At 39.5% G+C, this 24,505-nt stretch overlaps 1 protein-coding gene and 1 long non-coding RNA gene across 9 annotated transcripts in view; one reads left to right on the top strand and one right to left on the bottom strand.

The window, feature by feature from the left end:
• LOC308051541 (lysine-specific demethylase 4C-like) overlaps nt 1-18,329 on the bottom strand; it is a 140,140-nt gene extending 121,811 nt beyond the window's left edge. For all 6 annotated transcript variants that reach the window (XM_080362035.1, XM_080362036.1, XM_080362037.1 and 3 more), the window contains exons 1-2: nt 18,114-18,329; nt 2,777-2,942 (exon numbers count right to left, since the gene is read on the bottom strand). In XM_080362035.1, coding sequence (XP_080218161.1) covers nt 2,777-2,920 — 144 coding nt within the window. In that variant the 5' untranslated portion in view covers nt 2,921-2,942; nt 18,114-18,329. The remainder of the gene's footprint in view (nt 1-2,776; nt 2,943-18,113) is intronic.
• Nucleotides 18,330-18,587: 258 nt separating this feature from the next.
• Nucleotides 18,588-23,830, top strand: LOC308051562. Of its 3 annotated transcripts, none has more exons than XR_013923510.1 (4): nt 18,588-18,930; nt 19,885-19,995; nt 20,691-20,900; nt 23,555-23,830. It is a non-coding gene; the product is annotated as an uncharacterized lncRNA (long non-coding RNA). The 3 variants fall into 3 exon arrangements; XR_013923511.1 differs by having other exon boundaries at nt 20,734-20,900; XR_013923512.1 differs by having other exon boundaries at nt 20,770-20,900.
• Nucleotides 23,831-24,505: the final 675 nt, after the last annotated feature.

The raw sequence follows: 24,505 nt of genomic DNA on the forward strand, positions 1-24,505 counted from the left end.
CACAATATATGCCTGCATCCATTCCACATCTGACATCTGTATTATACTCTTTAAAATATTAAAACATTTGGCTAGATATTACTGTTGCATCCAGTAATTTTTAAAAGTCAGTTTAACACATTCATGTGCCTAACCTAAAAAGATAACTACTACTTTGGCCCATTAGAATATTCTTTTAGAGTGTTTCAACTTCAAAACAAAGTTGACAGGAAATAAAGTTTGCATATTAACATTAACTGCAACTCTTTTTAAAATAACAGCACTAGTATATTTTCTAGATATTATGTCATACTTGCCTTTTAGTAACAAGTGACTATTCAGATCATACGCGTTTCATGTATGCAGGAACTAATCTCATACTTGGTTACTGCAAAAAATTATGCCTACCCAGAACCTCCAAAGATATTGCCTTACAGATTTCACCAGAGAAAGAAAGTAGAACACCACTAAGAGTAAGGTTATGAAGATGACAGCAATATTACAGGCATTTTAAAGTATACAATAAACGCAAAACTGCTCTGTATTATTTCCTTTCACATTCTTTCCTAATGTTACTATGCCTATTGCTTTCCTCAGGACATCCTCAATGCCTCTGCCCTTTTTTCCTACACTGGTTGCGCATGTAGGTTTAATTGCTAGATGGCAGAAGAGGAACCAGAACTAGAAATCAGGATAAGGAATCAAAACAAAACAAGACTGGAGCCATACTCATGTCTAAAAAAAAAAAATGTGAATAGTATTTCCAATAAGACAAATTCATTATCTTATTATCTTTTTATACTTCCTACTGTCTGAAATTTTGCAACCAAGAATGCCAAGACATGGAAGAGTCTCCTTTTCTAGATATCCTGAAGTTCATGCATAAAAATGACTAGTACACTAGGCTCAAACTATTACATATTTTAGTCCCACAATTCATCTTAAGTATAGCAGCTGTCTCAGAGGAGCACTTAGCACCATGTGAAGCCACTGACCAGCATTCCCAGCTGCTTCAATCCTTGACAGAAGAGAAGAAGCACAGAAAAAGCCTGGCTGAGAAGAACTGAAGCTTTTATTTGTTCTGAATGTCTCAGAAATAAGGAGTTTGCATAGGATTTTTAAAGATTGCAGTATCATTTTGATGATATAACTCCTGAGAATTGTCTAAACAGGTAAGTATATACAATTTTTAAAGGAAAATGAAAGGTTTGGGCTTTTTTTCATATTAAGAAGCTTCTGGTTTTGAACACTAACAAATGAAAAGAGCAGTTGTAGTCTAGTACAGACATAGCCATGATAAATAGCGTGTCACAAATATTCTTCTTTTTAAACAAAACTGTTTCAATTTTTGTGTTGTTTTGGGTTTGTGTTTGGTTTTCTTTTTCTCCCCCCAAACATATTACACGTTAATCTTGGCTTATATAATAGCTTCCTCATATAGCCAGAGAAAGCAAGGAGTACAATTTATGTGTAGCTGTTTTACACACAACATACCAAAGAAAGCAAGCACATTACATATGAATAAACAAATTGAAACAGAAGAAAATCAGTACATCTCAGTGGCTGGTCATAAGGTGCCTTCTATTTCTTTGGCCATGAAACTACCCATGAAACTACCAACAGTTGACATAAAGCTATTTATACAAAAAGTAAGATTTTTTTTTTTTTTTAATGTTAAGTCCACGTACATAATCCACAGAATAATACATAGCTTTGCTGTTCAAGACAAGAGGACTAGAACAGTTCATCCTCACACAAACAGGTTCCACAATACAGCTGAATATGTGAAAAATTCAGCTCTGGCTTTCCTCTGTCATCTTTTTATCACGTTTCTACTCCTGTTGCAGTGAAGAGTTTCAAAATAAGACCTTTATGTAGCCCACCCTCAGACACAAGAAAGCAAATTAACTACAGCATTCTCAAGGTGTGAGGGGTTCAGTTTTGCTTTGCTTTACAGGAAGCAGGGAAGAGGGAGTCGGCACAGGGAAACCAAGAATTGCAGGGTTTTTTTTTCCTCTTCTCTCCATTTTTAAATGTCTTGACTTTGCAATATTAGCTTAAGAACTCAGTGACAGAGATGGCTCTTCTCAGTGACTACTTCAAATAACTAAGTTAGGATTTCTAGACCTACACTGTGTCATGCTGATTTGAAAAGTGGCAAAACAGCTAAGACAGAAACACTCATGTGATGTAACACAAAATTACATCAGACTTAATCTCTGACAATCACTCTCTGCTAGGGAAGGAAAACCTGCTGTAAGATCCTACATATACCATTGTTCAATGTAGTTAGTGGACCTCAAATTCTGATTAACAAAAAGATAACGTCATCATCATTAAAAAGAAAACTTTCTATTCAAACAGTGCATCACTATCTTCATGCATACAACCACTCACTATAGTGGGATTATGTGCTTCAGTAAAGTAATACACAACTCTAAAAGACTGAGTTCAACATCTGGTAGATAAGGACTTTACAATTTATAATATGAACTCCCTATTTTGTTCTGATTTGCCCAAAACTAGTTTAAATCTGCCTTAAGAAGAGATCCTCTTTTGCTATTGTAAACATGGAAACAACTGACAGAAGAGAGCATCCATCATCTTCATTAGTTTGCATGAAACAGAGATAACAAAAAGCTGTTTATTAAAACAGTAACAGATCAGTATCTATTCCTCGAAAATCATTTGGAAAAAATGTTAAATACTGAAAAGGTCAATTTTGCAATCAGCAAAATACAAATGTTGGGAAAACAGTTATTAGGAAAAATTTTCCACCTACACTATAGGTGTTTACCTTCGCAACTCCAGCCCTATGAGCACCTTGTGATTCCATGTATGCTAAGTATTTGTTGAACTCCCTGAATTCCTCCATCGAAGGTCTAAATGTCATGATTTTGCAGCTTGGGTTCGGAGGACTATCTGAGGTGACAGCAGCCATTGTGGTTCACTTCCAATTCAGCCTTAAAAAAAAAGAAAAAAGAAAAAGATAACATACACTGAGGAAAATAATCTAGAAGAAAAAAGTCTCATTTAGACATACATGTTTCAAACAGGAAAAAAGCTTCCAAAATCTTCTGTCCATCCTGGTATAAAATGCACCAAATGAATGTTTACTTATTCTCCTTACTCCTTTAGGAATATTTAGCCCGTACCCAGCACAAACACTAGGATGAGTGACACTTATACAGTCCAGTCCATACCTCTGCTTTTATAGCACATTTTCTCAAATTAACCTTTAACACCATACTAGCATCTCCTTGTATTGATCCATCCACAGGTTGCTGCAATTCTCGGTCCAGAGATTTACATTACACATGCACAATCAGGAGTAACAAAGCTACACATTTGATAAAATATCACTATTGTCATTTAGTATATGGAAAAAAATGATTAGTCACTACCCACTTACACTGCAAACACAGAGAAAGAGCACCTGGATTTCCTAACTCTTGTATTAGCAGTTTAACAACAGAACAGTTTTAGTCCTCATTCTCTTCAACAGAAACAAAGCATGCAGGTGACACATGTAAAAATAATGGGTGTTTCCTCTTATTTCCATTTCAGCATCTAGGATGGCTGAAAACAAGGTCATATTTCTGTTTCATATCAAGATACAGTAATCATGAAAGGACTGATATTCAGGCAACTGATAGATACATTTTAGCTTCAGCACGTGTTGGTGTTTCCAACTACACATCACCATGTGCCATCCTCTTCTCGTACAGCCCTCACGTTATTAACCACTATTGATTTTTCAGGCAGGCAGCGATGAAGTTGCAACAAGAAGTCCAAGGGCAATCAAGAGAGACTTCAAGGCCTCGGGATGACTGGTTAAGGGATCAGGAGCACAAACAGTGTTCTCCTCTGTCCTTCCAGTTTCAGGGGATTATGAGGGAAGAAACAGGAAGAGCCAGCAGATCAATACCTGGCTTCAAGCCTGGTGTCACCATCAGAATTCAGGATTTTCTGATCATGGGTCAGTCTACACAACACCAGACCCTCTGGCAACAAATTGAATGTAACTGTCTCAAAGCTGGAAAAGCAGGACAGGACAGGAGTTAGCAGGGCTCACTGAAAGAGCTTAAAACTGGATTTGAAGGGGAAAAAGGATAAAACCAGAATCACTAGAGATAAGCCTGATGGCCGCGTGCCAGTGTTGAAGAGACAGTGTGCTAAGTGAGGTCCTTCGGTCTGCTGTCTCAGTGGAGACAGGGGATGGAAATCCATGCAGCAGCAAAGATGCAAGGGTTCTTGATGTATTAGAAACCAGAGGAGCACCTGAAAATGCTCATTTAGAAAACAGAGTATCTCCCCTCTAGAAGGGTGGCAGGTTCTATATTTCAACTGAAGTGCATCTACATCAATGCACACAGCATGGGCAACAAACAGGAGGAGCGGGAAGCCACAGTGCAGCAGCACGGCGGATGCACTCAATGTGCCCCCTCCCCACCCAAGCAGCAGTTTGGTACAGACTCCAAAGGAGGCAAAGGCCTGAGCTGCAGCCAGGTCAAGGGCTCTTTTTAGGAAACCCACAGGGAAGCAGAACAGCACTGAACAGCGATGAGTTGTCGGCGCAGGGAGTCTCACACAGACCTTTCCCACTGTGTGCGGTTTCACTATGAGCCAACCGCTTTATTTCATAAATACAACAGCCTGGGCAACCCCATTGTGAGCTCTCTCTGCTGAACAAGCTGACTGTATGTGGATGAACCTCTACCACTCACAGATCACTGGATGACCCCAATTTAAGTTTCATATCAATCATTAAGCCTAAGTAACTGCATAATGAATTACAGAATTATAGAATTACAAGGTTGTGTGATTTTTAATATACTGCTTGCTTCACGTTACTTAGTAAAGCTGAATTTGCTGTCATCTTAAACTGCATGCTGTAAAGTTCTGCTCATATTCACCAAACTTGCATCTGCTTAATGGCAACAAAAGCGGCTACAGGTCACTGTGGACATCTGCAACACAAGGCCTGGCTTGCACCTTGCTGGGAAGAATGGAATTGAGTGGAGAGAAAATAACCTCTCCAAGGCCAACACAAAGCAATTGTGGACCTCTGCAAGGTAAGTTCTGTTCTGCACGTTGCTGGGAAGAAATAGGATTCATTCAGATGACACCTTCAAGGCTATGAACTGTAAACAATACCTACAGCTAGACAAAATAAAGGCCCATCTGAGATCAGTCAAAAGGATTCAATGAGAAACAAGAAGACCCCAGACCCAAATATTGCTGTTGGGCTGAATCGTGGTGTGAGAGGCAGGTGTAAGGCTGTAAAAACCCAGGGGTTTCTGTGCCTGGCTGTGACCTCTGGAAGGCACCCAGCTTGAGCCAGCCCTGCTGCTGTACTCCAATGAATTATTTACTTCCATGGGCTTCAGTGCCTGACAGCTTGCTCCAAGAGACCTGGGATCCAGAGTTCAGAGGGACATGACACCAGGCCCCTGGAGAGGAGGTTAGCAGGTTGACATGCAGGATAATGAAACTTTGAAATCCTCAACAAGTAATATAGAGTCGCGTGTGCATATATAATCCTTTGGCCATAAATGCATATAATCCCTTACCTGTTGTCCCTTACCTGCTAAGTCTCTTAGACTTGAACTGTTGATCAAGTCTGGGGTTAACTTTGGATCCAGCTAAGCGTAAGCTCCTCCTCTCTGAGAAGGTGTTTAGAAAGCAAGGGGGTCCATTCTGAACCTTGTGACTCAATGGGAGGGCCTCCTTCTACACTTTCACATCTCCTGTCCCCATAAAAATCACTCTAAAACAACCCTTGCCTGATCTGCTTGGCATATTTCCCTCATGCCATAAGTAATAGAGTAGACCTTGCCATCGAAATCTGCTAAGTCACATCTTTCCTTAAGTGATCCAAACATTGTTCTGCAGCAACTAGAACCTTAAATTGCTCATCTTCAACAAGCATAAAAGTTATTATATAGTTGCCACCATGGAAACATAGTGGGATGACTCACACAACTGGAGTGCTGCATTGGATGGTTATAAACTCCTCAGAAGGGATAGGCAAGGAAGGAGTGGAGGCTGGGTAACCCTCTATGTTAGGAAGTGGTTTGACTGTATGGTGGTGATGCTAGGGTGGAACATTTACCCATAAAGAGTCAGGAGGAAGGCAAACAATGCAGACATCCTGGGAGACTGTTACAGACCACCCATCCTGGATAAAGAAGCAGACAAAATATTTTGCAGGCAGTTAGGAGAAATCTCATGATCACTGGCGCTTGTCCTCATGGGGGACTTCAACTTAACAGATTGCTGTGTTGTATTTCCAATAGACGAGACAAAACATCTCCTAGAGTGTATGGAAGACAATTTGCTGACACAGTTGTCAGTGGAGGCAAGTAGGGAAGGTGCCACACTGGACCTGTTTTTTGTGAACAGAGAAGGACTCATGGGTAATGTGTTGTTTGGAGGTCACCCTGGGCACAGTGATCATTAAATGATTGAGTTTTCTATTCTTGGAGAAGTAAGGAGGGCAGTCAGCAGAACTGCTGCTTTGGACTTCCAAAGGGCAGACTTGGATCTGTTTAGGAGGCTGCTTGGCAGAGTCCCTTGGGAGACAGTTCTGAAGACAAAGGAGTCCAGGAAGGCTGGTCGCTCTTCAATACGGAAATCTTAGAGGCACAGGAGCAGGCTGTCCCTGTGTGCTGGAAGGCGAGCTGGTGGGGAAGAGGATCTGCCTGGCTGAATAGAGAGCTGTGACCGGAACTTGGGAATGAAAGGAGAATTTATGACCTTTGGAAGAAGGAGCAGGCTACTCAGGAGGACTACAAGGATGTTGCAAAGTTATTCAGGGAGAAAATTAGAAGGGCCAAAGCTCAACTAGAGCTGAATCCGGCTCCGGCTATAAATGGCAACAAAAAATGATTCTATAAATATATGAGCAAAAAAAACATAGCACAAGGGCTATCAAATACTGGAACTGGTTGCCCAGAGAGGTTGTGGAGTGCCCATCCTTGGTGATAATTCAGAAACCAGTTCAACACTGCCTGATAAATCCATTGCAGCTGAGCTCGCTTTGTGCAAGGAGATTGGACCCGATGATGTTCAGAGGTCCCCTCCAACCTCCACAGTTCTCTGATTCTGAGCTATACCTACCTACTGCTGTAAGTTAAACACTTGCAGCTGCAAAGCTAAACACACAAAGCCAAAGTTACAGTTACAAATTAATTCTGCCAGCTCATATATGTGCACAGTACCAGACATCACCTACACCACCTTCCACTACACCACAGGTGAAGCCCATTTCCAAAAGCTTTCATTCTCCAATTAGCTTGATCAGTTTCTACATAAACTTATTAAATGAAACCACACATACAGAAAGCCAGCTTCAAACACAAAAAACACCCAATATCAACCTTTTTATCCTAGTTTTGTCTGTGGGCATAAAACATTTGCAGGCACAGTGCCTGTATGTGTTCCTACAAATCTGAGGCCCTGTCTTCCATAAATTTTGGAACTAAATTTGCCTAAATCTGAAAGGTAACTGAGTTTTTACATTCCTTAACAGAGGGGGTAAGGAGACACGTAAAAGCCATATCCAGGTGGTACAGCTAAGAGAAAAAACTGCAGAGTGATTTTGGCTAGTGCCTAATTACAAGCAACAGGCACAAACCAATTATCACATAAATTGGTATTATAAAAATTCCTTTCAACCAAAACACTTCATCAAAACATATCAGTTTTAATACCTGAGCTTCTTTAAAAACAGCAATGTATGAAACAAACATGCAATTACCAAATGACCTGACTATATCCTAGCTCTTAGCTACAACAAATAAATTAGCTAATTTAAGGATTGTTAATCAAACTAATAACTCTGATTAACATGAGTTAGCTGAATAACTCATGCTAACTGCCACAACCAGACATGCCAACATGCTTGTCTGGCTACTAGATACCTAAAATCCTGTTTGCAAAACATACCAAAGTAAAGATACTAAATAGATTATATTTTTTTTAAGTCTCTGGAACTAAGTCAAGGCTCAAGAACATAACTGAATTGTACTGTGATGAATATGAATCTATATCACAAGCAGAATTAATAACTTTAACCATGAAGAGATCTGTGTAGCACTGGAAAAGCACAATTTTCACCCAGCTTCACTGGAGCATGAAAAATACAAATCCTTTCTTTCACAGGATCTTTCCTCTAGTTGCTTCCATGCATCTTAGGGTCCAACTGCCTGTGCAATGATCACACAGACCAGCATGCTCTGTTACTTGCTGTGGGAATGAAGTATCCAATCCACGCTCCTGTGTCACCCTTCTTCCTCAGTAAAGGACATTTCATGAACTTACTGATTAAAAAAGCTCTTTGACAAGCACAATGTTTGTCAGAACACTCCTTGAGCAGATTCTACTATACAACCTCTGTAGTTTAGGAGGCAGAAAGGTCATAAAGGCTATGCAGTACTTGCTACACTAGAAGTCCATATGCTTCTTATTAGGCTACGCTACTTATTTTATGATTTCTTAGTAATTTAACACCTTTACAGCTATTATCTATCAGTTGAGACTTCTTAAATTCACTTCCGAATTTTATTATTACAGTAATGTTCATTACAAATGTCAGTCTAAAACAGTAAGCACCAGTACTGTTACACGGTTTAAAGGAAAAAGAATAAAGCTATGCTGACAACCAACCAGAAAATGTTCCCTTCCTATTCAATTCTATTAACTTTTAACACACTATGTAATTCTCTCAAGGATTCTGTTGAATTCAATAATCCTACATACTTTCTCCCACCAATTCCTAGTTTTCCTCTTTCTCTCGCATACAAAAAAAATCTATTATACCCTAACAAATCATTAAAACAAGAGAGCGTAAAACACAGGCCAGTGTAAGAGTCAAGATGCCTTCAGAGGTTCTCTGGCAGACAAGAACATAACTACTAAGATGGCATTCTATAGTAAACCCACACTGCCATCATACTTATCATTGTCTTCACTATCCCACTTAGGTGTATACATAACTACCTGTTTTGTGATATTACAAAGCTGTACAAGCTTAGAAATAGAACTTCCAGAGGTTTTATTTACTCTCCACAAAGAAAACATGCGAGACATTAGTAAATACAAATTTGTAGAAACAAGGGCAGTACGTCCATTTAAGCTGCACATTACAAAATAGAAAGACAAGCAATATGTATACAGGCATTTTTTTTATAGCTCTTTTAAATCCCTAATATCAACATTCTAACCAGCCATTTCCTGTCTCTCTGGCAAGACAGTACTGTACATTGACAAAGTTGCCCATGACTATCCAGAAAAGCAGATGGTAATGTGAATAAATGAGAAGACATAGTTCACTCGAATTAGCATGCATTAGTACTTTATATAACACTACTGTGGGAGAGGCTTTTTAGCTAATCATGGGAAAGCTTTAGTCAAACAAGCTCAAGCTATGAGCCTGATCCAATAAACTGCAAAGCCTGCTCATAAATCTTGAATTTCTTGGTGACCAAGTAGTTTGTCTATGTCTCGAAATGGGTCTGATTAAACAGCACAAAATTTGGATAAAATCCAAGCATGTAACTTGTTTAAAGTTGCCAGCTAAAGAGCCAATAACTGGGTTATAGAATCTGATCCTCCTTTTTAAAAGTTTATAGCCAGGACTTGTCGAAAGACCTTCAAATCATCTACCAGGAGTATACTAATGCTACAGTTGTCTTAGCTCTACAGAATTGGGAATGAGGTCAGCAAAGTTTACTCATCCGCATCTATGTCAGCATGTGGCCTGAGAATTCTAATGAACCTAATTCAAAATGTCAAATTATAACAGTAGAAAAGCTCATATACTCACAGCAAGACAAAATCTCATTAGTGCTACCAGTATGTATATAGTGCAAGGTACAAATACATTTCACCATTTATTATGATGGAGGGGGCAGGGGGGAGACAGGGGGTGCTTTTTAAACAAATCTTTTTATATTTAAACTGCATAGCTTGTACAAACATAACAAACCTGATACTTTGATACGTATGTTAACTACCAGAACAAAAAGGTGATTAAAGACTACAACAAACTTCTCAGGGGCTGCCAAAGCAGAAGGAAAAAAAAAAAATTCAGAACAGAGATTAAGAAAGAAAATAATAACTTTCTGCATTCTTTGACATTAGTAACTAAGGCCAGATATGGGAAGAGTCAACTACCTACATCTACAAAACAGAACTGTACCGTATTTCACACCTAAACACACACTTTATTCTGAATGATTGTTTGGTAAGTGCAGAATCTATAGGATTATTTCTTCTTTACCCTAAGAAAAGGAAAGAAACTCCATATCCCAACACAGTCAACTCAATCTCAACTATTCAGATTAATTCCAGGCTGCTACAATTTCCAGCCTCCTCTGTCAAAACAGTGGACTGCTTTTTGTAATGGCTACACCTTACCATATTTTTAAGGCTGTCAGGATACTAAATATAATTTATTGGTGGAAGGGTTATCTGTTAAAACACCATTCTTCCATGTAGAATCGTCCATATCCTCACAAGAACAGGGAATGTATTATCCTTAGAAGTGGAAAATATCCTCCAAGTTTCATTTATTTGATACTTAATGTAGAAATTCAAACTAGCAATTGTGTTTAATCAAATTACAATTGAAGCACTGATTAACACAACTGGAAGAAGCTCTATTAAAACAGAACGGAACACACTAGAAAAACAGCATGTGTTAAATCACAGTTGGTTAAAGTGCACAAAAACCTGCAGTCTTCACTACATGAAACCAGCTTCCAGTATTCTCTCTTGCCTTGATGCTAACCTGTCAGATCTCCGAAGGCTATCCACTTCCTTCTGGTTTTAGTGTAAAATGGACTAATCACTGCTTTGAGTTCCACCCCTCACCACCATGGAATCAAAACATTCTAGCATTACATACATAACACTTGACACAATTGTTCTTCCGAAGATGCTTTGAGGAAGGCATCTCTTGATTGGCAAACAGTGTCCACATTGGCCCCTGTACTGAAAGTACTGCTGAACAAGAAAGGAGAAAAAACACCACCTGTTACATCTGCTCTGCTATACACAGAAATTTTTAGCTAACGTGGAAAAGCACTAAATAACTATAGGCCATTTGGGTCATACCTGCATCATAAAACAAGTGCATTCATAATTTGGAGGATTAGATTATTTTATTATTTGTGTGTTCAACATATAAAGTATCAATGTCCACAACCTTTACTCAACAACTCAAATAACATAAAGCAAGCTTCAGTAAACAAGAAAAAAAGGAACACAGAAAGGAAAAAGCACAAGTCTTTGAAGGTCATCAGTTCTCACAGATATGCAAGTTAAAATGTCTATCTTCCCTTTTTCTTTTCTTGCAATTTTCCCACCCAGACTAACTATGGGACAACATAAATTTGAGGAAAAATTAATTCATTCTGAGATTTTTTTTTTTTCAAATAGCTAACAACAGGAAAATAAACGTGCCCAGAGAAAGGCATGTATAAAAGGCCACAGCATTTTGTTGAGGCTTATCTAAAAGAAAACACAAAATAATTACTTGAAAACAGGTGTCAGATAGAAAAGTCTTCAATTAAAAAAAAAAATAAGACCGAATATTCACATTATAAGGTACTACCCAACATTTTTCAGGAATCGTTCAACAAAAACACTTTATTGACAAAACTTGAGGAAACTATGATTTTTTTTTCCACTAATCTCCTAATTGCAAAGTCTGTTTTGGCAAAAAAAAAAAAAAAAAAAATAAAAATAAAAATAATCCCTTCCAGCTCTCTGCAAGAGCTGGAGAGGAAACAAGCAGTAGAAAACTAGGTCTTTAGAATAGTCTAAGCAGCAATATTTTTCACAACATAACTAAACTCCATAAGCTCATCTAGTAATTTATTTTGATCACAGATATGGGCAGATTCACTACTGCATTTTACCATATCATGTTTTTCATTTTTTTTGCGTAATCTCTAAGTTGGTACCATCCAACTCCCAATATTGTTTTGTAAAGCAAATTCAAAGATGTAAGATACTGCACTAGTGCACAGTCCAATACTAGACACAGTAATGACTTTCAGGTAATTGGAAACATAAAAGCATAGCTTGCATGTCCAACCATTACTTAGCATGCAAATAGTTCATTCTGAACGTAATTTGGTTTTGCATACTTATGTTTTCATAGTTCCTTTAATAACAGTAAGCATGCATGCAAATTATGTCTGCCTAGTTTATGGACCTGGCTTACAAAAAGGAAAAAGATCCTACTTATCAAGAATTCCAAAGCTGCTGTTTATGTTATTTAATTGTATTAACTATTAAAATAAATGTATGGGCCACAATGTTTTGAATTTGTGGTATGAGGCCATTAATAAACTAAATCTCATGGCTAGGCATGTATTCAACAGACACCCAGCAGTCATCAGGAAGAACCAATTAAGTTTAAAAATGTTAGGTGTATCAATCTATTTAATCAGTCATGAAAACTTAAGAAACCAGGAATATGGATAGGTAACCATATTCTGAAGCTCCTAAAACCATCTCAATTTGACTATAAAGCTCTAAGTAGTTTGATAAACTTCAAGTTTGCATTTCTATGTCCCAGTACTACACTCACAGCAATTACTTCAAAAAATACAAGAATTATATATTTTGAACCCATAAATACTGAACTGAAAAATGACCTGAATTCATTCCATAGACATTTTTCTCCCACACCAGACTCGCAGCACGCAAAAAATGTCTTGAAACAATTGATCTGGAACAAAGGGCATATTTTTTTTGCAAGCCACGTTGCAAGGGTTTTTACTTTCTTTTTAATGAAAACACAGGTATGAAATCCGTAGTCCTAGCTGGAAGCAGCATGTAAGAGCCTCCAGCAACAGCAAGTCAGACCTATCAAGTTTCCCGTGTTGCTAACAGCAAACACCTAGGGGGAAAAAAAAAAAAAAAAAAAGAAAAGAAAAGAAAGAAAAAGTGTAGGGATAGCTTACACTCACACTTTTCAAGAATACCACCTCAGTCTTCACCAATGCACAGATCAAGAAATCTTTATACAAAGAGGATATCACTGCATTTTGTGGACTTTGATGGATTTTTGTTTTCCCATGATTTTGAACCTCTGAAGACTTTTCATATCCAAAACAACTTGTGACAAAGCATTCCACCATCAACAATATGCTAAGTGATATATTTCCTTCTGTATGTTTTAAATATTTCACTTTTGTTTCATCGGACACCTTATGTGCACACTGAGAACTTTCAAGCCACACATGACTTACAGATCTCTATCATGGTCTCCCACAACCATCTCTTTTCTAAGCTGAAGGCCCCTAGGCTCCTTGCAGAAAATCCATTCCATACTTCTGATCATTATTGCATCCTATTCCTAGATATTTACCAGTTCCAGTAAACTAGTTTTAGACAGGCGAAAGAGATACCAAAGCTGTAAGCACTATTCAAGATGCAAGTAAACCATGAGTTCACACAATGGTGTAACAACATTCTCAAATTCGGGTGTAGTCCTCATGGAGACCAGAAAGCAGTTTGGCCTAGGTCTCAGTTTTCAAAAAGCTTACAATCACCTAAAAGTTCACAAAAATACTCATTGCTAACACAGCCTATAATGTTCCTGAGGATACAAATAGCAGGTGGTGGATGTGAACTGCTTGATAATCAAGCACTTTTTAACAATTCAGCCAGGTCTGTCACTTCTGCCAATATGCATTTCCCAAAATAACTCCCTAACTATATGGCCTGTTATTAACTGCCTTTACAGATCTCCTCCCACAAGACACCCTTATTGTCTTGGATTTCACAACTCCTTAACATCACATGACACGTATTCTTTTCAAGGATATGCTGTAGTAACTCTGATAATATTTTTCACAAGTCACTACTACATGGCAAATCCTTTATCAGATGCAGAACAAGGTAAGGACCAAAAACCTGTAAATCAGTCTATAACCTGAGAAACAGAAAGATGTACTTTTCCCCTTTAAAGCTGCATATGACACACCTGAAACTATATTTCTGCACCTGTGATAAGCTACTACTATTAACCTTCACAGTGAGCACCTCCTCTCACACAGATTTTGTAATTTGAAGACATTATGTGATTCCCCTGCACCTTGTTTTAAATTACCACAGATCCAATACCTAGTGGCCAGGGAAGAGTCACACGTCTTGTCTTTCTGCTGTTACAACTGAAAGTACACACACTAAAGTGAGACACCTGCCATGTTGCACTTCTGTGGTCTGCTATAATGTTCACAGCAGCACTTGTTCAGCTCGCGTGACCAAAAAACTCCTCACTCCAAACTGATCACGTGCCACTGAAATGTCATACAATTTAACACCAGGGATGGGACACTTAAAATGAACTCACAGACTGGTATCTGGGAATCACATGGCTTTAATCCACAATAGTATAACAGACAAAAGGAGCAAGAAAAGTCAACATTGTGCCTCTGTTGAACTTGCAGCTCTAGCATGTCATATCACTCTGCACTGCAAAAAGTTCAGTCAAAAGTAAACTATAAAGCTAACATTTGTACAGCAGGAAACTGCAAAGATTTCTATCTCTATAAATCAAGAAGACTGCTCCACGGGGACAACAAAAGAACACTGCTACCTTAGAAGTTTCCCCAACTCAAATATCAGTCATCTCTACAACCCAGATGATGACAAACCAGTCAAGAAAAAGTTTTCCTCCTATTATTATCTAATATTTTTCCGAATTTTAGATATTTGTACTGATCTCAGGTATGAAATATTTGTCATCATTTATTCAAATAAAATAGTCTGAATACCCCCATCTGAAATCAAACCCAAGCATGAAGAGTTTGATTCCTAAAACTTACAGTTTCATAAACTTTTTTTATTTCTACACCTTTATTCATAGCTCAGTTTACAGACTTCTATCCTTTTTCCAGCTTTAATTTTAGTTTTACATTTAAGTAGCCCTTTTTTCAAAACAGTCTGATTATAAACAATTTATCCAAAGCCATAGGTTCATTTACAATTATAACAATTTATAACAATTTATAAATTTATTAGATAAAACCCAGCAGCAAATCATAGATGTACTGAGCTAAATCACAACAGCCTCAATGTACCAGTTCTAGATTTTACAGGCAGAAATGTCACAAAGGAACTGGAACATATCCTGTCTGAGAAATTCCGCTGTAATATCTGCAACAGTCACTGAAGTATCCTGTCATGTCTGAGAATCAGAAAGTGCAACTGATTAGACACTGAAATTTTTCAACAGCCTTCAAAAGAAGATAAATTTTGAATTTTAACCTCTTAAATTAAAAATGCTGATAGTTTTTCTCTAATCTGTTCTTTACATAGTCCTCAGTTTTTACAGTTTGAGGTAAACAGAGTTAAGGATAAAAATGAGTGCTTGCATAAGTCAGAAGTAGCACTACTCACACAGATGAAGTTAACAACTTATATCCCTAACTTTACAATTTTAAACAGGTGGAATAAAGCTGCAGCAAAATCCAAGCCTACAACAGCATGAATTATGATACACAATGCCACTTAAAAAAGTGAAGTACACTCTAACTCTTTATTTACCAAAAACTACAGTGTTTAATGCACTCTGGACTTCAAATCAGCAAATTGTTATAAACATCTTCACTACATGATTTTATCACACAATTATTCTCTTCCAAGTATAAAATACTGTATTTCTTAAAAATACCTTAATTAAGAGTCAGTCTATGAATCTAAATGAAAATCAAGGAAAGAACTCAACATATCACTTGATCATTTTGAGATACGAACTGTTAAGCTATCAAGTGACTACAGACATTTTTTGCTAGATAAGTATTAAAATCTTAATGTTTCAGAATATCATGTTTTGAGCTACTCATGATCATTCAGAGAGCCTGAAAATATCTTGTATTAACAGAATTCCAGTAAAACACACTCTCTTTGAAGCTCTGTGTATACTAAAAATGTGTTTCAAAATGTATTAGTTTTTTTTAAATTTGTGTCAGGGGGTAGTAGGATAAAAATACAACCTTCAGGAAACAAATTTGACCAAAACTGATGCCACCATATACCCCATTCACATGCTGCTCGGGATCCTGCTTATCAAACATATTCCAGTAAAAGACAATTATAGAAAAAAAAAAAGAAAATTTCAGAGCTAATTAATTGCAGAACTAAGAAGTAGACCAATAAAGAGCTGTTTAAACTGAACTCTTAAATCTACTTAATCCAATATTTTTTTATGAAGTTAGGTATGAAATCATCAATTTTTTTTAATAATTATTGACCTTGTTCATAATAGCTTAGGAAGATTCTAATAAGTAGCACTTGACAATACGATTTTCTGATTTTAATCCACTTCTGCGGTAATTGTGCATTTAGATTTGGTGCAGAATTGTGTACCTGATTTCTTTTGAAATCCGGCCAATAGACAGAAAATTCTGTACTCAATACTCACCAATAATTATGGATTAAAAATTGATTTTTTTATTTTGTCATGTTTACTGTTTAAAAAAAACATCAGAGACCAAATCAGATTTTTTTGTTTTAAAAAAACACTGACTAAAGGTTTTTCCCTTATATACATTGCCTCTAACACTGATACAACAGCTATTTCATCATGTCCATGTATTTTGTTGAGACATAACGTTTCCTGGGTCACTTCCTAGACAGGCAATTGCTCTTACTTGCTTCCATATCCGCGCTTAGCTAAAAGAAAACCATCAGCAGCCAGCAATCTATAACAACAGTACCACTTCATACTATAGTTGAGAGTAAGATCAGTAGCATGAGTAGCGGTGGTTCAGTTTACCTTCATTTTAAGTACTTAAAACCAAATCATGCTTGTGTTTTCCATCATCTTTTATTTGGAAGGTACTTCTGTGAAGCAATACCATCAGCTAGCTATCATAGTTCACAGAAAAATAAAGGTAAAGCCCAAGACCAATCCTACACCACACCCAGTTTTGCATTCTTGGTTCACTGAGAACATTAACCAAAAAAACTGTAGGTGACAAAAAATATCGTGCATTAGGCTGCCAGTAAATTTCTTTCTTGTGGAAAGTGTTTCAGCTTAACTGCTGGCTTAGTAGCCACCAGGTAACTTCCTTTGCTGCTGTTGCTAATGTCTCAGAAAAGAGTGCAAAGAATCATGAATCTGCAGGTTAATAATATAAAAAATAAATGCTGTTTACATTCTGAGCAAGTATAAATCTTAAAAAAACACACAGAAACCCAACATTTTTTTTCTAAGACAGTTAATTTTTTGTATACCCTTGTTATTTCAGATAGCCAGCTAAAATCAACTGCAGAACAGACAATGCTCATTAATAGAAGGCTATTACCATAGCATAAAGCCCTGATCCCAAAACTGGCTCTTAAAGCACAGAGCACTATAGCCACAGACAGACACATTTGGAATTGGCACCTCACTGACTATTTTACTCAGAAGACAGCTTGTTAAATCTTTTTCTAACACTTTACAACTGTTAACTTCCAGAAGCGCCTTAGCGACATGCAGACACGAACGAGCAGTACGACCGCAGCCATACGTCGTAAGAAAAAGCAGCTGTTTGAAAAGTCCATAGAATTTTATCACAGCCCGGAAAGACAAGGTGAGAGGTAAACGCTGAACTTTACTCTGTCCATCCCCTTTGAACAGCCGGGGAAACCGCCTGGTCTCTCGGAGAGCTTCCCCCGCCTGCCTGACCCAGAACCGCTGGCCACCGACGGGAACACGAGATGTGTTTTTCCGACACCTGCCGGTTTCGTTTCCTCAGCAAGGTCCCAGCCGCCGTCCGCCTGCCCGCAGCGCGGAGCCCCCGGCGGGACCGCCTGCCGGCCGCGGGCCGCCCCGAGTCCCCAGGCACCCCAGCGGGGCTGCCCGGCGGCGTGGCGGCCGTTCCACCCCTCGCCCCCGACCCCTGCGGCCTGTCCCGGCGCGGTCTGTCCCGGCGCGGTCCGTCCCGACGGCCGCTCCGCCCCGAGCCGCTTCCCCCGGCCCTGGCCCGCCTCATCTCCGCTAGTCCCTCGTCCGTCCGGCCTGCCCCTGTCCGCCCGCTCGCTGCACCCGCCCTCCCGCCGACAGGCCGCCCCGCACCTCCGCCCCGCGAATCCGCCACCGCCCGGCCCGGAGCTCGCCTCACCTGTCCGGGAAAGGGTTAAGCGAGCAGCCGCAACCGGAGGAAGGCGAGGAGGAGGGAGAACGGCAACAGTGCAGGTGTGCAGGTGTGCAGGTCCGCCCGCTCCCTCGCCGCCCCCTCCGCCGCCGTCCCCCGGGGTCCCTCGGGGCTTCTCCTCCCGGCGCCTGCGGGACGCGCCGCTCCCTGCGCGGATGACAGCTGCTGAGCGCGCCTGCGCGCAGCCCGCGCACGCACCGGGGCAGACGGCGGCCGGGAGGGCGGGGGTGGGAGACGCGTGACGGGGGAGCGGCACCCGCGTCACGTGCGCAGAGTGGGCGGTGCCGCTGGTGCTTCCGGGCGCTGCGAGGGATTGGGAGTCACGCGGTGGTCACGTGGGAGCGCTCGCGCCTCGAGGGTGGTCACCTGGCGCGGGGCGGGGCGGGGCGGTCGCGGTCGCCAGGAGTGAGGCGCTGTCATGGTGCGCAGGTGGCGGTCGGGGCACTGTGCTGCTGAGCGCCTACCGGGTAGGTCAGGCTCCGCTCGGGTCCGGGCGTGCGGGAGGCTGAGGGATATCTGGGGGAAGCGGCAGCTTTCGGAGAGCTGGCCTCGGAAAGGAGAGGTGTGGCTGCCGGCTCCCCGGCCCTCCCGCCGCGCACGCCCTGCCTGCCCCCCGTGTCCCGGCCGGCCCTCAGCGATCCGTGCTGCTGAACGGCGAGCCGGCGTTGCCTCCGACCTACCGCGGCAGCCGCGGGAAAGCACGTGAGGAAAGCACAAGTTTACAAGTCGGTCAGTTAACCACAACGATACTGCGCAAGCAAGACCTTTCCGACCCGTGGGGATGGTAGGTCTTTCAGAGCAAGCTGCTAGGTCGACCTCTTCTACACCGGCATGTCCCTTACTAGTCAGCACTGCTACGTTGAAGTGATTTTGTTTCGAAAACTTTAATGTTGCTGTTAGTGACTCAGCCATGCAATGTTGTATGTCATTCCTTTGCTTTCTAAAGTGCCACGGTACAGTGTAATTTTGATTATTCAGGTTGCTGCTAAAGTGAATTAGACTTCTCTTTAACTGTGTAGTACATTTCAATTTTTCTTAGTAATCTCCATCTTTCATCTTAGCTTCTGGTTGCTATGTTGAAGAAGGCAGTGAAAACTTACAAAAATAACTAGAGGATGTCCTTCTTCAAACATACCTATTACATTAAAAGAAGTCTTAGGCTTTAATTTATCTTTAAGTGCCAAAGACTTTTTTGAGTACTAATGGAACCTGAAAGTATTGGCTTTTTTTTTTAAATATCTAATGTACTCAGAGACTTTTATGTTGTTTTGTTTTTTGGACACAGTTCTTTACATTAAATGCTAGTAGTACTGCATATGCTATATCTTCAGTCCCAACAAAAGTCATGTAATGGTATATTTAAATATCTCTGTATGGCACCACTATTTTCAAGAATGTCTAAAACGAGTCATCCTTATCTACCTAAGGAAAGGAATTTTATTTCACTGAATACAAGCATGAGGAACGGAAGAAGTAGGTTGCCTTTTTCCTCAAGTCTTTGAAGGGGATGAAGAAAATACTTAATGCTTATGGGAAAACAGTGAAGTTGAATGTACTTTCACATTCCATTTATTCTCTGCTCCCTGATGCAATTCTAAAGTACTGAAGACAGATAACTGAGCATCGTTTTTGCGTATGATCTCTAATATTCATGCTAACTGCCTGTTGAAGAGAAAGTACAGCAGTGACTCTTGAAACTTATTGAGTCAGCACTTCTCGTCGTCTGCTCTTATTTCAGTTTACAAGTTTCTGTGAGGTCATGAAGTGCCTGGAGTGTGTTATAGTATTGCCACAGCATACACCTCAGTGTCCTGGCTCAGCACTCCCAAGGGATGGACTGAGTGTGCAGGTGGGTGGTTTGAGAACATTAATCCCCATCATGCTGTTGCTATGGAGAACTATGCTTTGGCCTCATTTTTAAAAGCCAGTAGCTTTGCACTTCTATCTTGCTAGATGGAAATAAGGACACTGACCTTTCAGAATAGTTGTGTAGCTATGCATGGTCAATAAATCAACATTTTAACATTATTAAACTGTTTTGGAATTGTGCTTTCAGTGCTTACTGATAACCTTCTCTGCTTTAGTGGGTTCATCTCCAAGCACCTGTGAATCTAGCTGGTATGAAGAATTTTTTCCTTACTGAGGTTTAAGTACTCTTTTGTGCACTTTTTTCCTGCCTTCTGTGTTTTGGACTATATGTTAGTGTTGGCTAGCAGCAGAAAACCTGGTCGTGATCACAGCCATAAAGTGAATAATATGTAACTCATAAGTTCCCACACTTTTGTTTTAAGTTGATGACGCAAGGTCTAGGCAGCACAAGATTCTGACAAAAAAATGGCCTGCCTGCTGTAAGGTAGAGGAAGTGCATTCTCTCTTTCACCTCCTTTGGCAGAGCTCAGAACCCACTTCTGTTTGAGTAGTTGATGTCTGTTTAAGTAAGTTAGGAGTTTGTCTTCCATGACACTCTGGGTCCCTGTTTCAGTGTTGTACCACTCACAGTGAAAACTTTTTTACTTCATATAATCTTAATTTTCTGTATTGCAGAAAATTGTATGTTTGTCTTGTTCTATCACTGTGTGTTTCCAAGGAAGCTCCATCTTATCTGTGCCCTCCCACTGGGTAGTGGAGAACAGCAAGATCACCCTGAAGCCTTGTCCTCCCAAGGCTGAACAAACCCAGCTCTCCCAGTCACTCCTCATGTGTCATATCCTCCAATTCCTGACAATCTTGTGGCTTTCCACTGGACTTGTTTAAGTAAGTCGATGTCTTTCATATACTGGGAAGCCAAAACCTGGGCACAATGTGGTATTTCACCTAAATTTGTGCAGAATATATACTTTTTGGTTTTGAATGTAGGTTACTTCCATACTGTGTATCAATAATACTAAAAAATCTTTTCAGAATTGAAAGCAACATATTTGCTTAACGTGACAGTAGCATAACTATCTAAAGTAAGGTCACTTTTGAGACAAAAAGTTCTCCTGTAGAATTTCTGTGCAATACTGCTTAAAACACATGAGATGGCAGCAAACACCAGGAAGCAAAGCACTGCAAGCCCACAGCAGAAAAGCTTTTGGCAACAATATGGATTTTGCCATGTTCTTGATATTATTGTCTAGACTGTGCAGGTTGCTGCAATTCCTTTTACACTGCGTTGAATTATACATCAGGATGTGAGTGCTGGCTGTTCAAATATAATCCTGACTGAAACTTTACAGAAAGTAAAGACTGTTAATTTACATTTACATTTACATGTTACATTTACAGACTGTTTAATTCTGTGGAATTTAGTAGTGTTACATGACATATGTTTTGTAGACCACAGAAGAAATGTAACTTTTTTAAAAATTATGTATCTTGTGTCAATTTTGTCTTTGTTGTCGTGTCTTCATCTTAAAAATGTTGATAGAAGTGTATAAGCTTGTATCTCCTAAGTGTTCTGTAAATTCATTCACTTCGTAGAAGTTAAACATTTCAGTGACATGGAGGGGAAGTTAGGCATATTTAAACTGGGAATGACGTATAGTAAAAACAGTAACAGTACAAACAGGGAGTTAGTCTACCCTGGGGTACAGTCAGGAGGTAGCCGCCTTCTGTTAATGTCATTATGTCCAGATCAAAAGTCTTCTGAGGGCTGTGACTCAGACAGAAGTCTTTGGCTTGTTGTAGGAATTCCCAGAGTATCTCTTGACCTGTTACAAAGACCCAACTATATAACCATAAATATAAATTCTGAGTGGAGAATTCACTTTTACTAATTTATTCTTGACATTTTGTATTAAACATAGAGGAAACCTTATTGCTTTAATATTGATCACTTTCATTAAAAAGCTTACCTATCCAGACAGTATTCCTTTCAGCCAATAGATTTTTCTTTCTTCAGAAACTGTCAGGATAAAATAGAGAGGCTATGCCATATTAGTTAAAGGATGCCTGTGGGCTCTGCAGAGAAATAGTAGTGGAACAGGGCCTTGCAAGTCTACTCAAGCATCAAGTCTCAGATGCCCAAGTTCTTGTCTCTCAGCCAGTTCAGCTCAGTTGCAGAGCAGCCAAAGATTCATTAGTATCCAAATGCAAATGCTAAATAACACTGCATTATTTTTACGAAAAATGTAATGCTAATTTCCACTAGTACTGGACAGATGGTCAGGAATCTTGACTGTACTGTAGTGTGAAAAGGATGACAAATTAACAGTACATAATTAGGTCAGCTTGCCTTTTCTCTATGTCAGTAAAGTTGTGTTTCTTTCAGTACCATTAGTTGTGTGATCTATTTTTAGTAGTGTTCTAGGTCAAAATTTTCACAATATCTGCCCATTTTCTCTGCAGCAGCCACAGAATCACACAGAATCACAGAATGTTAGGGATTGGAAGGGACCTTGGAAGATCATCTAGTCCAGTCCCCCTGCTGGAGCTGCAACAGCCAGATGAGATTACACAGGAAGGTGTCCAGGCAGGTTTTGAATATATCCAGAGCAGAAGACTCCACAATGTCCCTGGGAAGCCTGTTCCAGTGCTCTGTCACCCTCACTGAGAAGAAGTTTCTTCTCAAATTTAAGTGGAACCTTTTGTGTTCCACTTTAAACCCATTACCCCTTGTCCTATCATTGGTTGTCACTCATGTGACTTTACTGAGCTTTGAGAGTTTTATATGCAAAAAGAGACAATCCCAGAGTAATGGCAAGGTAAAGATGAATATTCAAACAAGTACAAAGAATGGAGGATTTTTTCTGTCTTTCCATTGCAGATACATTAAAAAGTTGATGTATGTAAGCTTACCCATAAAAGATGCAAATACATCTTGTGATTAAATACCTTACCCAGGTACTTTATACCTGCTATGAGTTTGATTTTTTGATGGCAATATCCATTGAAGTACAGGAAAGTTTTTCAATTTGTAAATTGGACATAGAGTCAAGGCACATCCTGCTTAGTTAAGAAGTTATATGTTAGTGGAACCAAAATCTCTTTATTCTGAAAGTGACAGAGGTGCCTCAGCACTGACCTCAGGACAGCCAGGAGGAAAGAACTCTGATTTAGTGCATTAAACAGCCCCTTGAAAAGAAAGTTCTGGCCTGTTTGCTTATTTTCTTTCATCATTGGATTGACAGCATGTTCTTTTGCTGTGTGGACAGACTGTGTTTTATTTCTGGATGCTATAGATGGCAGTCTTTATCTTCTCTTCTTCTGGTCTATGAACAGTTCTTTTCTTCCACACACAGAATGACTAATCTGCTTACACTGCAACAACAGAAAGACAGCAGGGCTTGGCTCTGTCAATAATCTAACTGCTTGCACTTAAACCATAGATTTAACCTCTGTAACCTGTCCACTGGATCTACTCCGACTCTGACAAACATGAAACTGCAAACAAGTGGCATTTAACCGTCATTGTCCTTTTTTAACAGTTGTCTGATTTGAGGGCTGGACTGAGAAGAATTAATTAGGTTCCTTTATAAAGCCCTCATCCACAAATGTATGATCTTCTTTGGTTGAGCAAGTGACTGAGAACCATTTTTTCACTGTTGTCCTGAAAAAGTTTCACTGCACAGCGAAGGTAACAGAGGAAACTAGACACTAAGTGGGTAAGTACTGATTGAAGGACACCATGAGAGAACTAAAACTCTGGTTTAGCCTGTGTGATTGCTGTAAGTGATTTGAAACCATGAAGATAAATTGGTGTGGATGAAACTAGCAGTTTGGCAGCTTTCTCCAATAAAAAGAAGAGATCTATTGGCCTGATGCAGGGAACAGTCATCAAACTTAGCTTTTTCAAGTAGAGAAAGCCCCAAAATATGATAAAAGCGGGCTCTGCCACAAGTTGGCTAAGAACAAAAGTCAGCCTGAAGGAAAGTCTAGTGCTCCTGTGATCATAAGTGGAAATCAAGGAAGCTGCCTTTTTTTGTTTTTTAATTCTTCCATCACCTACATTGTTTATTCTTTTGTCTTTAGACCCCGTTATGTGATAACACAGGAAGCAGCTGAAATAACTTTACCTTCAGTTCACTGCATAGAACATGTATAAAGGAAAAAAATTAAACAAGTATATACAGCCCAAATTATTGCCTTAGAATACTATTTTCCAGAATTTCCTCTGGGTTTAGAATTTTGGAGAAACTGGAAATTAAATGCAACTTTTACTAACCAGGAGTTGCCACAGTTTTAATTACTCACTTAAATTCAAAATTATAGTGTATGATAGGGAGACATAAAAGGTTAGAATTTGTAGAATACCTGAATACAAAGACAGAAATCTCTTTTTTGCCTTTGAGTTCTTGTTTCAAACATCAAATAGTTTGGTTGTAATACTAAAGCTTCTAGCTAACTTAAGCTTACATATGCAGAATCCTTTAGTAAAT

The sequence above is a fragment of the Nesoenas mayeri genome, assembly GCF_963082525.1.
Source record: "Nesoenas mayeri genome assembly, chromosome: Z".
Taxonomy (NCBI): domain Eukaryota; kingdom Metazoa; phylum Chordata; class Aves; order Columbiformes; family Columbidae; genus Nesoenas; species Nesoenas mayeri.